Source organism: Pteropus medius, unplaced genomic scaffold (assembly GCF_902729225.1).
Source record: "Pteropus medius unplaced genomic scaffold, Ma_sr-lr_union100, whole genome shotgun sequence".
Lineage (NCBI taxonomy): Eukaryota > Metazoa > Chordata > Mammalia > Chiroptera > Pteropodidae > Pteropus > Pteropus medius.
In genome coordinates, this window is record NW_024344378.1 from 32,479,207 (window position 1) to 32,495,386 (window position 16,180).

Here is a 16,180-nt window from a genome sequence, read left to right on the forward strand (position 1 = left end):
AATGAATACCAATTTGAAATGTTAAGTTTATGGAGTAACATGGCATCTGCTTAGATGAATTTTGAATTCTAGTAGAGAAAATTGACACATAGATATACAATAACAGTATAACGTATTTAAGTGCCAAATTAGACATCTAGTAATTCAGTTATAGGGTCATAACCAAGAAGGCAATGAACCCTCAGGTGTCTATATATATTCACTTTGTTCAAGGTACAAACTATATGAGGTCAGATGACATGGCAATCATGAAGAAAACTATGGTTAGTAGAATCTCCTAAGAGATACTACTCTCTTGAAACAATGAAAAGTGTTTGTATAAAGCCAGATGTCCCATAGTTGGCAAAGGAGGATCAAAAGTAATATTTTATGGGACCTTAATTCAGACTGATGCTTATTTATATCTCTATTATATAGAGCAACTAGGAAGAAAATTATCACAAAATATTATAGTAGCTTCAAGTGACACAGACCACAAAAATCTGTGATACATAATGATGCTTTGGATTTCAAAATTAAGTATTCTAGACTATTTGAAGTTTAAAATGTAACTCTCAAGTATAATAGTAATTTTAGGGCACTTGGCATTTTTTTTCCTATGCCATTATTTTCCTAAGGTACATAACATAGAGACTATCAAAAATGGTTAAAGATGTTCAAGGGTTCCTGGTTCTAAAGCAATATTTGCATAATAGAAGACAACTGTGGCCCAGAGTAATAAAATATAGCATTCTATAGAGAGTTAAGAGCAGATCTGGGCCTGAAGTCAAGGGATTTGACTTCCAGCCAAGTGTTCTTCCACCTAGAGGCATAGAGCAGTCTCCAGGCCAGAGTGCATGGATCTGAATCCTAGCTTCACCACTGACTAATTGTACACCTTGGACAGATAACATCTTGTTTCGGTGACTCAGTATTCTCTTCTGTAAACTGAGAATAATCATCGTAGCTACCTCATGGGGTTTTTGAGGGGAATAAATGAGTTCATTTCTTGAGAAGTATTTAGAATACCTAGCATAGCATTATTGGAGCTTAGTGTGGGCCCCCCAAAATATGCCAAAGTGGCATATTAATACTTTGAATTAAAGTTACATAAAAAGTGGCCAACACAAAATAGGCACTCTGATCTCTCCATGTCCCTCTGAAAGCAGAAAGTAAATATCCCATGTGAAAGGTAACTTCCATTGCACCAGAAGGAAAAAGAAACATCTTTAGCACCAGAGATAGAGAATTCTGGGCTGAGAAGCCTGTATAAACAAACTTTGTTTTTTTTACTAATTTACTACCCCAAGCCTGAACTCTACTTATTATTTAATAATTAAGCACGCAAACTCAAATTTCTTTGTCCTGTCAAATCCTCATCAATTTATTGTTTCATCCTCTAAAAAGCACAAAAGCTGCTTGATTTGGTCATTTCTTTAGGTCCCATATCTATGAGACCTCCTTATGTACATATGTAATCAAATTTGATTTTCTTTATTAATTTCTTTCACATCAATTTAATTCTTAGACCAGCCAGAAGAACCTAGAAGGGTAGAGGAAAAATTCTACTTCCCCGATAGTGTAAACAATAGGTAAGAGTTTGCTATCGGTGCCATTTTTGACATGAGCCATGTGTGTCTGGCCTAGTAAAAGATGCTACACTGGAGAAACACATGAATGTGCTGCAATTATTTTCCTTCCATCAGCCTCACATCATCAGGCTAGGGCTGGGAACTAGGAGCCCTCAGAAGCCCTAATCTCTGTCTAGAAGTAAATTATATTGCTCTCTGCATTGTTAACCTTGCATATTTCTATACTTTTGCTACTAAGGAAATTTACATCTTCTAACAATAGCTGTGACATTTTTTCTCTCAATAGCAGCATTCTCCTAAAACCTCTTGTCATCATTTCACACTTATTTAGGAAATGTAATAAAGAATTAGAAATATATAAGTGAGAACTCTCTCTTTCTTGATGCTTTTTCAAAATATTATTTTCTTGTCCATAAGTTAAATATGGCTTCTTTACTTTCTCAAGAATGCAATGTTCATAGTCTTAATGACATCCAGGAGACATTAAGTCAACATTTTAATTAAATTTTTATGACACTGTGTTTTTCATATATGCAACTTGTAGAAAGAGAGATTAATCCTTGTTGCATTAACTTCTAGAAAAATATCAGAGATTTAAAAAATAATCTTGATCATATTTTGCCTCTTCTTATATTTGCATTAAATTAGGCTATTGGTTGCAGTTAAAATGACATGTAATAAACTGGAAAAGTTGGTTAACAAATTGAATGGTGTTTCTAAAGCCAGATATGACTTGTTACCTTAATAGAGGGAACCATAATGCACACAGGACATCTCAATTTGAATATCATTTTGTTGTCTTGATAATTATATCCTCATTTTTCGTAGAAACTTAATATGCTCTGTTATTTCTGCCATCATTCTACTTCTGCTAAGACTCCAATCCTCTCTTTCCATGGGAAGCAACAAATGATATAAATAGTATAAGAAAAGGCCTTGAACTAGGATTAATCTAACTTTGAATTCTGTCTTCACTAGCTGAATGATACTTGGAAAATTAATCAACTTTATTAACCTTCATTTTTACAATACATTTATAAGTAATTGCACTGATGTTGTAATTAGATGTTTTATTTATTTGTTTTATTTGCTTATTTATTGAAATAAATTCTGCAGGCTAAAATAAGTAAGAATGTTTAGTTCTCAAAAAGTAATAAAGACAAATAAATGGTAACTACTGTTATTAATAAGGAATATATATTGATTGATATTTCTCAAAGGTCCAAGAGGAACAAAAATGGTAATGCTTAGAGGTTAAGCTTAATCTCCTTTAGGTCCAAGAGGAACAAAAATGGTAATGCTTAGAGGTTAAGCTTAATCTCCTTTATCTCACACAGAAAATTATGAGTAATATGACAAATATACATGTTTTTCAATTTTGTTTATATTGGCCAAATAGTTGCTTTCAAAAACTTCTTTCTACATTCTGGACACTGTTTCTCTGAATATATAAAAAAACTATGTTGTAAATACTGCTTTTAGCTTATTGCTTGTCCTTTAATCATTTCTAGTATCTTTGTCAAAATAGTCTACTATTCTGATGTAACCAAATCAGTCATTTTTCATTAGAATAGGAGACTTTAGTTATTGTCATTCAACTACTGGTCTGCCCCTAAAGAAGGGTAAGTCAGAATCTTCTGGGAGATTCTGATGCATACTCCTTGCAGGCTGAGAAGCAGAGGTATGGCCCCACAGTGAGCATCACTGCCAAACTGTTGCAATTGGTACTGATATCATTGATGATGTGTTGGAGAATAAATGATAAAAACCACAGTTATATAATCAAGAAATACAAACAAAGTAACAAAACTCTTTGCTTCTAAATGTGAATATAAGATTCACATTCAAACCAAATTAGGAAAAATGGATAGCACTAAAGAATAAAAGGTTTGAAAGTAAGTTTTCATGTTCTAACAATATTGATGATGTCTCTCATCACTTTTGAAAATTTTCTTTTACTGTGCTAAAATATACATCACATGAGTTACCATTTTAACCAAACCGTACAATTCAATTACATTAGGTACATTCACACTGTTCTGAAACCATCACCAACACTTACATCAATACTTTTTCATCTTCCCAAATTGAAACTCTGTGACCATTAAACAATAACTCCTCACCACCCTCTTCATAGCCCCTGGTGATCAACATTTTATTTTCTGTCTCTATTAATTGGACTACACTAGGAACCTCAAATCATATAGTATTTGTCCTGTATCTGGCTTATTTCACTTAGCATATACATTTTTTTAAGACTGAATAATATTCCATTGTATATATACAGCACATTTTGGTCATCCATCCGTTAATAGTTGTTTCTACATTTTAAGTTACTGTGAATAATAGTGTTATGAATATTAATATACAAATACTTGTTTAAGTCCCCACTTTTAATTCTTTTGGTTATATACTAAGAGCTATACTTTTAACTGATATTAATTCTTGTATTAAAGGCTGAAGAGAGAAATTACCACCTTATTTTTTTCTCCCTATTCTTGCAATTAAAACCACTGATTGCTTGTGACCAATAAAAGTCAATTTGGTAAATCTAGTTGTAAGTTATCAGCCTTAACCCATAGGAAATATAGGGGATATTCCCATATTAATTCTTTTGTTTTGTGTCCCTTTGATACCATCCAAGAATTATTTAACATGACATGAACATTTACATTTTTGAGTCAGAAACTAAATCCCTACATGTCTGTATAAATAAAAGCCTTATTTATTTACTTTTGTTTTGGTCTAGTTTACTAGAATATTAATTCTCTAAGGGTAAAGGGATAGTCTATTCTGTTTTTCTCTGTATTTTTAGCACATACTAGGTACACAATATATATTTTCTAAAATTAACTTTTGACAATCTCTTAGCACATTAGATATACCATTTCAGAGTATGTATGTATGTGTATATATATATATACACATACACACACACACACACATTTATATATATAACTTTCTATCTTTCTATTACTACTACTTACTTTGGACAATTCATTTAATAATGCTCTCATTGTGTTGTCTTTCTCCTAACATATTTTTAGTAATGCCCTTAATCCATTATCCATATTTTAAGCAAATAATTATAGTTTTATTCATTGATATTTCAGTCTCATCTTTTTAGTCAATTCTATATGTTTTCTCTTCTCTTTCCTACATACAACACCATTTTAAATTTAAAATTTATCATTATGTATTTCATGATGAACTAAAAAACTAACATGCATGTATGGTAGATGAAATATTACATTACCCAAGTATTATATAGTGTGTGGTATACAAGCCTCTTTCAAAATCCTGAGCTTCTCCCTTATTTTTTAAATCATCTTTCCATCACGCACCAGAGCATAGTTGGCCCTGATTCAGTGCTGTTTCCAATAAGATTTTTTTCTGTCCTAAGTACGCGTTGTGAATTACCTAACTCACTTTCACTTTGATTAAATTTGGAATGGCGGAAGATTCCAGGCTTCAAGGCTAAAAGCGGCACTTGAAAATGTTCATCATTTAAAGATTTATTACTCTCATTCCCTCCCAAGGTACCTGCCTCTTATCATTGTTCCACAAACACACTCTGCACTCTGTTTCATCTGGGTTTTGGCTCACTGCGTTTCCTCTGCTTAGACTATCCTCCTCATTCAAGATTTCCTGAAGTTATTATGCTGAATGAAATAAGTCAGACAGAGAAAGATAAATACCATACGATTTGACTTATATGCAGAATCTAAGAAACAAAAAGAACAAACTAATTGAAAATCGACTCACAAATATAGAGGACAATATGGTGATGACCAGAGGGGAGTGGGATTGGGTAGATGGGAGAAAGGGGTGAAAGGTTAAGGAAGTACAAATTAGTAATTGATAGATTGTCACGGAAATGAGGAGCATGTCATGGAGAATGCAGTCGGCAATAATGTATAGGCTAGGTAGAGAGCCAGAGGAGAGACAGAGCAATTAAAGCAATTAGATAGAGCAATTAGTTCATTTCATAAACTGTATAAATGTCTAATCAATGTATGGTTTACTTGAAACTTATAATAATAAAATAAAATACTAAAAAAAAAAAAAGATTCACTGAGGAACTCTAACCATCCTTCAGTGTCATATAAATCCTTCACCCTCTAGGAAACCATGTATGTTATTTCACCAATTGAAATATCTCCTTTAACATCCACAAGGCAATTTGTGCTTTCCTCATTGAATTATTATATTGTATACTTGCTTCAATACGTTGCTAAACTTTCTATCTCTTTATTTCTCTCTCTCCAACTTACATAGAATACTACGTTGCATAAAAAACATGCCTTTCCCCAGCCTGAATAACCCACTGATAGACTGAAGGGAGGAATGTCCTGGAGTTCTCGGTAGTCCTAGACAAACAATCAATCCCACTGTATTTATTTATCACAGAAATCCAGGTGTTCACTCTAAGACATCTCTCACCACACAGATATCTCTTCCTCTCTTTAAACATCCTGATATGACTCAGTTTTCCACCTTACCTTTACCTCTACCACCAAACTTTCCCCCAGGACCTTCTGGAATTTATAATCCATTATCGGCAATATCCTCTAAAAATACAACCTTACCTATGAATATTACTTTCTGATTCTTCCCACCCTGCACCTCTCCCCAACACAAGACATTGCTATCTCAAACAATTGCTCCCATACTTTATGTAGTGCAGATCCTAGGGGTAGATAGATAGAAGGTATATTTCTGTCTCTGAATTGCTTCTAGAATATTATTCCACCTTCTTTGCCATCTTTCCCAATTTCTCTGAAGTAAATGCCATCATCTGAATTTATCACCCACTAAACTCTCTGGCTACAGTCCTCTACAGATCTCTTTAATGACTCCTTGATGGATAGGATATTTAAACATTTGGCTTACTGGTTTTTTTCTCACTACAATATACTTTTATTATCATAAATGATCATGTAAAAATCCACAGGGGCATTCTATTCACAGCAGTGGGTGACAGTTGATCACTCCCTCCATTATGAATCTTATTCTTTACATGTTGCACGAATTCTACATTTTCCTAGTATTCCTGCTACCTCATGAAAGTGAATTCTCATTGTCCTTTGATGAATCCTTTTCCTGACCTCTAAATGTTGAGTAACCAGGAAACAGTCTTTGGATTTTTCTATCTATACCCATTTTCTAGGTGATTTCATCCTGAACCATGATTTCTTTCCTGAATCTAGATCAGCATCTGTGACTCTCTTGCCAAGAACTATGCTTGTATATTGAAAAAGCTTCACAAACATAAAATCTCCAAAAATGAACACTTGATTTCTGCCATCACCACACCTGGGAGAGAAATGTTCGAAACCAAAAAAATTCAGAGTCTTTTTTCATTTTCTCCAATACACCATATAATCCATCCTTTTGGTTTTCTTTTGACTCTCTTTTCACCATCTCCCTTGCCTACTACCATGGTTCAAGCCACTGCCGAATCTTTACTGGAAAGTAATGCACTGTGCTCTGTTTCTATTCTTTCTGATAACACTTACTCACCCACACTCCCAATCATGCACAAAATCTAGAAAAATCCTTTTATATTGTATTTTGTTACCCCTCTGGACAGAACCATTCAACAGCTTTCTTTCTAAAATTTCTAGAATAAATCTCATATTGTAGCCCTGGACTACATTTCTAAACTCATTTCCAATCAGTCTTTCAGAAACACTGACCTCCAAGCTCTCTCTATCTTCAGGGACTTTATACTGGAATGCCCAGAATGTTCTTTACCTAGCAATACACAAATCTTTCTCTTGACCACATGAGTTTGTACTAAATAGCCACCAATTTCCTTTACATACTATTTGTTTATTTGCATAGTTTGTATTAGTGGACACTTTAAGTATTCAAAAATATTTACTGGTTAAATAAATGAACTGAATCAATAATTAATGGAACTAAAATATAATATGTAAAATAAGATAAAAATCAACTCCAAAGGATTATTACTTGTAAATCATAATGAGAGACATATAAATAACGTGATCGATTTAAATTTGTGGACCACTTTTAGTTATACCTGGTGATTCAGACCAGAAGTCAGTATTTGGCACTGTGAAAAAGCTATTTTACACAAAGAACAACAAGCTATTTTGCATGCTTTATTTGCTTGGTTGATTTTTCTCTCTCAGAATGTTTAAAGTTATAAAACTATATGTAAGAAGAGCTCTGTTAATAGGGAAAGAAAGGCAAATGTTCGTGTGCAAAACTATAGGCAATCAATAGCTGGTTCTGCTCAGGGAAATATAGGCTTTATGCATATATATTAATAGCTATTTTTTAAAAAGTTATTAAAATACTTTTAGAAAATAACTGTAACTGAGAATCTAAAATACTCTAATTTCTAAACTTTTACCTTAAATGCAAATAATATTTATCAATTTATTCCTTAATAATAAAACCATTGTAACTTTATATACCTTGAATCATTAAAAATTCTTAAACTTAGCTGATAGTAACTAATTTGGAAAAAATGGAAATTTAGCAACTTTAGTATTGGACTGTATTTTTTTAAAATTCTGTTTGTAAACAGATTTTTTCTGACATATCTAAGTTTTTAAATTTTAGCAAAGCACTACAATTTGTAGTGTTGTTTTACATTCATATAGCTAGCATTTTGAATTTTAAAAATTATTGTATAAAAATAATTTCAGAAGTTATTGCATTTTTTCTTCTACTAGAAAATGGCAACTTTATATTTGCCACTAGAATCTCCATCATGAGAATCTTTGGAGTTATCTGGAATAAAACCTATTAGAAGCATACAAATCTATGAAGAAAACATACATTTTTAAATATCTTGTTCAGTAGAACACATCATAAATAATTTGTTCTTATTTTTGTAGTAAAAATAAAACTAAAAATTTTGCTTAGTATTCACTTCATAATTAACCTGCATTTAGTTTGGCTAATTAAACTCATATATCTCAAAGTTAAAGATTTTGTTTAATCAGAAATAAATACTCAGTTAATCCAAACAACATGGTTATAGTTTATCTGCAAAATTTAAGCACTTCGCTTTTACTTTAGTTTTGTATCTTAATAAATTTGCTCATACCTTAACTCTTAGCACAGAAGCAAACATTCTTGCATCTTCAGACACACCTCCAATGTAGAATTTTTTCTGAAACACTGGAGGATGATCATTTTCATCCTGAATCTCAATATATACTTTTGCTGTATTACCTAGAGGATAAGAAATAATATATTTTTTACTGGTGGTTATTTATTCTAAAAAATACACTGAAGTAAATACTTATTGTACTTTATTTTTTCTGAAACAATAGAAATCACTTAAATCAAAAAAAGTCATTCCTAAATGACATGTCTAATACCATAAAATTCACAGAGGACACTGATAACGATGCTGTTGCTATTTTTTTTAATTATGACGCATGGTAATTCATTTTACTTGATTTAATAGGCACTAAAATATTGTATTCTAGTAATTTTAATGATACAACTCAAGTATTTATGTTTACAAACACTTCGCACACATTACCAAGTACACAAAAGTGACACAAATATATAAACACCTTACGTAGTAATAGAAACTTCCATAAACAATATACATATACACATGTTTTATTCTTTTTAAAATTAAATTTATTGGGGTGAAATTAGTTAATAAGATTATATAGGTTTCAAGTGTACAATTTGATAATACAGTATCCATATATGGCATTTTATGTTTACCACCGAAGTCAAATCTTCTGTCATCATATATTTGAGCTCCTTTACCCTTTTCTATTATGCTCCTTTCCCTCTACTAATCACTAAACTGTTGTCTGTGTCTATCAGTTTTTGTTTGTCTAGTTTGTTTTTGCTTTCAGTTTTACATCTTAAAATAATGTGGTTCTCGACTTTTTCTGTCTGGCTTATTTTGCTTAGCATGATTATCTCGAAGTCCAATCATGTTTTCACAAATGACAGTATTTCATCTCTTCTTATGGCTGAGTAATATTCCATGTATATATGTACCACATATTTCTTTAGCCAATCATCTATTGAAGGGCATTTCAGTTGTTTTCATGTCCTGGCTACCATATATTCTATTTATGCATTTTGTAAACTCCAGAGAGTGTCCAGTAAAATAATCATTTAAAATAACAATTTAGCAGTTATTAAAAATCTCTAAAATTAACATTTATAGAAACATGTAGATAATATTTAAGCTATAGATAGTCAATGATCGTAAATTTCCTATAAAATAATTTATCCAACTTAAACAATTGAACTTTTTCCAAGCGTTTTTATGATATATTCATCTAATGAGCAACATTGTTAGAATGTAAAATATCATGTTTCCATATCAATTATGTTTAAGTCCATATTTGTTATGAGACTAATACAGAATTTAACCATATTTAATTTAGTGCTTTAAATAAACCACGGAATAAAACTTATGATAGTATTTCTATGCCATAAATTATGAAAGCAAGTACAATTATGGAAAGATAATTATAGTATGTATTTAAATATCTAAATTCCATTTAAAATTTTTTATCTGCCAGGTTTGGGCACCTTTAACTTTATATACATAATAACATTAATAACAATAAATATGTATATTTATTTAATTTACGTACTTATCTCAGTTTTTTAAAATTGGTTGCTCTTCTTGTCTTTAACTTCTTTTCAATATGGATTTTGTTAATTTTTCTTCTTGATTTTAAAAACATTTGATTAAATATTTAATTTGTATAATTAAGTTTTATTTGAATTAAATCATTAATCTCTGTTGCTGAACTGTGCAAAAAACAATGTCCTTTTATTTGTCTTGAATTTTCCTTTATCTACTTTAAGAAATATTCTCTAGTTGTCAGTTCTCAGATTTGGTCACAAAACATAAGAATGTCTTAAAGATACAGTACCTAAGCTAGAAAATGAAGGGCAGGGAGGGCAACATGGATGAAACTGGAGGGCACTGTGCTAAGAGAAATAAGACAGAGAAATAAAAATAAATACTGTGTGATCTCACTTATAGGCAATAAAAAATTTTAAGCAAAAACTATTGAGTCAGAGCCTAGGTCAAATATCAGTAATTCCCCATGTATCTTGTGTGACCTTACACAGGTCACTTACCCATTTTGAGCTAAAGTTTCTCATCAATAACCTAGTAATCATATATAACTAACTAGATTAAATGAGGAAATACATGTAAGGCATTAAATACATGGTAGCTTCACTATTTCAAATATGACTCAAATTATTGACTCAAGGTGAAAGTATTAGTAACATTACTATTATCATTACCATCATCATTGTTATCATTATTATTATCAGAAAGAGGAAGAATATCAATGCAATGGAATTAAAAAAATTCTAGTACTGAGTTATAAACAAAAATGGGGTATTATATAGGGAATATTAAATAATATAGTAGAAAATACATATATTTTTACTGTAAATAGAATAATTTAAATAGTAATAAACACTATTGGAAAATATAGAAACAGTGTCTTTTTAAATATTCATACTTTTGTTTACATGGCAAGACTACAAATTTATAGAAAATTCATTTTAAAAAGTCAACAGAGTCTGAGAAAAACAGACACACTATAAATCATTTGATGTAAAAATATTCTGCTGATATTACAAGCCTATTAAGAATGACTTTATCTTAAAATGCAGAGCCATAGCTGAGGCAAAAAGTATATTTGAATAAACCATTAAACTGTGTATTTTTGACATATAATTAAAAACAAAAGTATATATTGAGCCCAAAGCTGTTTTATTTACTTAAGAGCAATGATTGATAAATTTGGTAAAATATATGAATAAATAAACAAAAAAAGTACAAGCCAACAGCAACAACAAAAGATTGGATTGTGGATATGCAATTTACTAAGCTCTTGAAAAGGTATGTTTGTACCTTTTCAAGAGCTTAGTGTAGTGACTCATATCATGCAGGCAGTCTTGAATTGTCATACATACCCCTATCCACACTCACACACACAATCAGAAAGAAATACTATGGCCTTCTTTCTTGAGACTACAAAGTAATTAAGGTTAAATGAGATCATAAGGGAGAGGCCTTGGTCCAAAAGGATTAGTGTCCTGGTTCTTGACACAGAGCTCCTAAAATCTCTTGTAAATAGGGGTGGCAGGAGAACATTTTGTTCTAACATTTAGTCTTTGACCTCAGTTCTTAATATATAGCTCCTAAGACTTTTCTAATTTCCTGAGTAATGGGAACATCTGATACTGAGCTCCTAAATCCCAGAGAATTTCCTGGGCGATATGAATATCTTTTGTTCTAATGACCTTTGGTGGGTTTCAGGATGGGTGCTGGTTACAGAAAGAACAAGTCATAATTAGAAGCTTTAAACCTTCATTTCTACACCTCACTCTCTGGAGAGGGAAAATAGCTGAAAATGGAGTTAATAATCGATCGTGCCTATGTGACGAACCCTCCATAAAAATCTCTAAAATATGAGGTTTGGAGAGCTTCCAGGTTGGTGAACACATCCACCTACCAGGAGGATGATGCACCTGAACTCTACGGAAACAGAAGCTTTTGAACTGGGATGCTCAACACTCTTACTTTAAGTATCTGTTCATGTGGCTGTTCATCTGTATCCTTTATTACATCCTTTATTGCATAATAAACTGGTAAATGCAAGTAAGTGTTTTCCTGAATTCTGAGGGCTGTTCTAGAAAGTGACTGAATTCAAGAAGGGGCATTGTAGGAACTTCTGATTCACAGGCAAGTCAGACAGACAAAAGTTGTGGGTCTCCTGAGGATCTACTGTTTTGGATAGGCATCTGAAGTAGGAGGCAGTCTTGTGAGACTGAACCTTAGAGTCTGCACTAACTCCAGTTCATATTAGAATTAAGTTGAATTGTAGGACACCTAGCTGGTGCTGCTGAGAATTGCTTGATGAGTGGCAAATCCATACATCAAGGTGTGATAGTAGTGTGAGAGTAAAGGAGAACACAAGTGGAGTGTTTTTTTCCTATATAGTACATATTAGGATACTAGCAAACTTTTGAAATCATTATACTAAATCCTTTGGAAAGAGTAAAAAAAGACTTTTAATCTATAGGATATGACTTAGTAGCTGAATTGATTCATCCTCATTTTGCATAAGTGTAGCTTTGAACATTTTTAAGAAAGTTATGGATCATATCTCCATAAAAAGGACTAGTAGCCATATGAGTAATGACTTTTCATTTTAGAGCAGTCATGTGCTCCAAGGATCTCATTAAGAACTGCTGCTTTCAAATGCCATTTGTAAAACAAACTAGATTTTCAGAAATACTGGAAGAGATAAGTAAATTACAATACATCCACATAGTAGAATATTAAACAGTCATTAAAATGATGTTTTTGAAGAATATCTAATGATATAAAAATATTTTTGATAGAACACAAACTAAAAAGAAAAAAAACAAGATTAAAACCAAAACTCTATGTTCAAAATTATGTGTGTGTGTGTGTGTGTACATGTGTGTAGCCCTGGGAGAGGGACTTAAATTATGCAAATTTTAAAAACCTTCAAAAGTATAGGATTATAAATTATTTTCTTCTTTATATTTTTCTTAATTTTTATGCAATGATAGTACTTTTATAATTAAGAAAAAGAATGTTAAATATGTTGAAAGACTAGAGGGAAAAGAGAAAATATAAGTTATAAAGTGTAATATACAAAAATGAAAAATCTTTGGTTCCTTTCTATGTTTTTTCCAAAACGTCATCTCTTGCATCTAAAGAGACCGGGGAGACACCATGAGAATCTTTACTATTTTTGCATCAATAAGCCCTAGCTGATGCTAGTTTAGCATACATTATTTTCCCCTGAAAATAAAAAGAATTTGCTTACTTGTCTGTCTGTAAGAAAATATTTCCTGAGACATATATGATTTACTTGTAAAGATTTAACCAAGAAGCAATGACTACAGAGAGAAGTAACCTTGCAAAACACAATCTAATTATTCTTTATCCATATAGCTTTGCTTCATTCATTAGTTATCTGGTATACAACACATTTAATAATTAGAATTTTGCAGAAATTTTAGAAGCAACACAAATTGAAGTAATTTAACTACAACTACTTAATGCAATGAACATGTTAAATTTAGTCCTTAGAAAGTATTTAATGAATTCTTGTTAAATAGGGGCTTTTAGCTCCTGCAATTTTCATTATATTCAAACATTATCTTTAATCTTTCCAAAATTTCTAAGAGGAAAGAAATTTTTTAAAGCATTATAAACTTGTAAATTGTGAAAAGTTCTAGTAAATCAGCTATTTAAATTTCTAAGCATCAGTCTCAGTAAAAATACAAATTAAATTTTCTTTATGATAGAAAATGATATATATAGCACTATAATTTTTAAGTAATATGCCACTCTTTTACATTTGTCCCTACCTGCTCATCTAAATAGTTCAGTCAATCACATTTCACTTTTTTGTTTTGTCTGTCCTCATACTTCTCACTTAAATTTTTCAGTGAACCACATTTGGCGTCTAAATTGGTTTTGAAAAGGTAAAGTAAAATCTTTTGCTTTGTCTGCCAAACATTCCTTCCTTCATTATTTTGGACAGAGAACTCCCATTTTTTTCCCCCTTGAGTTACTATACTTTAATATGTCATGTGCTCTTAGTGAAACTGTCAATCACAGTGCTCTGAACTCCACCCTTGGCCAAGGGTACATGTACAATGTAACACAGGCTAATCAGATGCTCCCCCTCAGATATTTGATACTTGTGCTTAACTATATGATCCCAGGTGTCTCAATGGCACTGCTCCCCAAAAAGCAGGTGTTTCGAGCTTCTGATCAAAATTGATAAGGCTTATCTGTTTTCTTTGTCCTTCCTTAGATTTTTTTCAACTTTTCCTTTGTGCAAGCCACAAAATATTATTTTGATAAGTTCTTTTTAGTTTGTTTCCAACCAAATAACCATTCCAAGTACAGTTGGGAATGACCAATTTAGTCCATATCAGAGAATAGGGGCCATATCTCCCCACCTACAGAAAGAGTTTGCATTTTCCCTTCCAAAGTACCAAAGATATTATAAAATAAAAATTTTCCACTTATTGGTCAAAATTTAATCAAGTGTTATAGTTTTCATATTTTCTCCTTTTCAAAATGGATAATTATATTATTATGACCATTAATTTGGGGGGAAATGTTGTCCATTTTGTTTATGCATTGTCTGATTGTCGATAAATATCAGGGTACTCAAATTTAAAGACTCTGAAAGGTATGACTGCTTTTCTAACATGTCCCAAATTACAACCATTCATTAAGTAAAGAAATTAGAGAAAAACACAAGGAATCCTATATACAATAATTAAGAGGAATGAATGAAGAATTTTTAGTATATGATTGCTATATTTTTAAATGTCACTCAAACATATCATAGCTAGTAATAACAATAAAAATAATAGTAATAATTTTAGCTTTTTAAATTGGGTATCATTCTAATAAGTACTTTGCAGATAATATTTTGCTTAAAATTTTCAAACACCCTAAGAGGTGTAGTAATATTTATCCTGATATATAATGTTGAAGATTCTAAAGCTTAGAGAGGTTAATAAAGATCAAAGATGTATATGAAACCCAGCCCTGTTTGATATCAATGTCAGGGAACTTGAACAATTTATTACATTAAATTTTTAGGTACCTACCTTTTCTCTACTATTCTATTAAGGTAATTTTTAATTTGAGTTGTGCCATTGGTAGATTATAACATTTTTTAAATAAATATTTTTAATAAAATTTCTCTTTACCTCTTGTCCTTTAATCTCATGTATATCTTAGCATTTATGGAATAACATCTAATAGGAATCTTCCATTGGTTAATTGAGATCTTGGACTGGCTAGAGTATCCAACTGCCTTATGCATTTTAATAAAACATAAGCATAGCAATCTCTATCAAGGAATCTTGATAGAAAGCATATGCTGTAAATAAATAACTGAGAACAGACTTTGAAAACTGAAAGCGACAGCATTTAAAATAAGGATTTCCCTTAAATTGTTTGTCTGCAATTATTTTCAAGATATTACATGGGGGACTAATTAGGTGCAAGATATCAAGAGAGAGCAAAACAGGAACGAGATTGACTAATTGAACTTATAAATGTTCCTGGGATAAAAAATGAATTCGCTTTGGAAGAAAACTTGTGTTTTGAATAATGATTAAAAAGAATGATAAACTAAATTTATGTTTATTATTTCTGAAACATAAAATTTTCATATGATATATAAATTAAACTGAAATGCAGGACTCAAAAATATAAAAATTAAAAAATCAAGAAATATTTAAGATACACAAAATTGTTAATTGTTTATTGCATAGATAAAAAATTAAGTCAGGTTTTCACAGGAAAATTCAGGTAGTAAATTTTGAAACACAAAAGAAAGAATAATTCATATCGTGAATACTAAAAACATGTAATATTGTATTTGATCCTACATAAATGTTAAGTTGGCCTCCATGGCGTCAATTCCAAATTGCAAACCCTAGAAAGATGTGGCATATCATCTAAGAGCTCAGACCACACAAGCAAAGGAAAGAAACACTGTCTTCAAAAGGCACTTTGAGGCAGTGTCTTCATTTGCACCAGAGTATGA

General features: G+C 31.3%; 1 protein-coding gene across 2 annotated transcripts in view; it reads right to left on the reverse strand.

Moving 5' to 3' along the window:
• Positions 1–16,180, reverse strand: part of PCDH15 (protocadherin related 15) — a 730,119-nt gene that overhangs the window by 73,992 nt on the left and 639,947 nt on the right. For both annotated transcript variants that reach the window (XM_039871826.1, XM_039871827.1), the window contains exon 26: positions 8,656–8,783. In XM_039871826.1, coding sequence (XP_039727760.1) covers positions 8,656–8,783 — 128 coding nt within the window. The remainder of the gene's footprint in view (positions 1–8,655; positions 8,784–16,180) is intronic.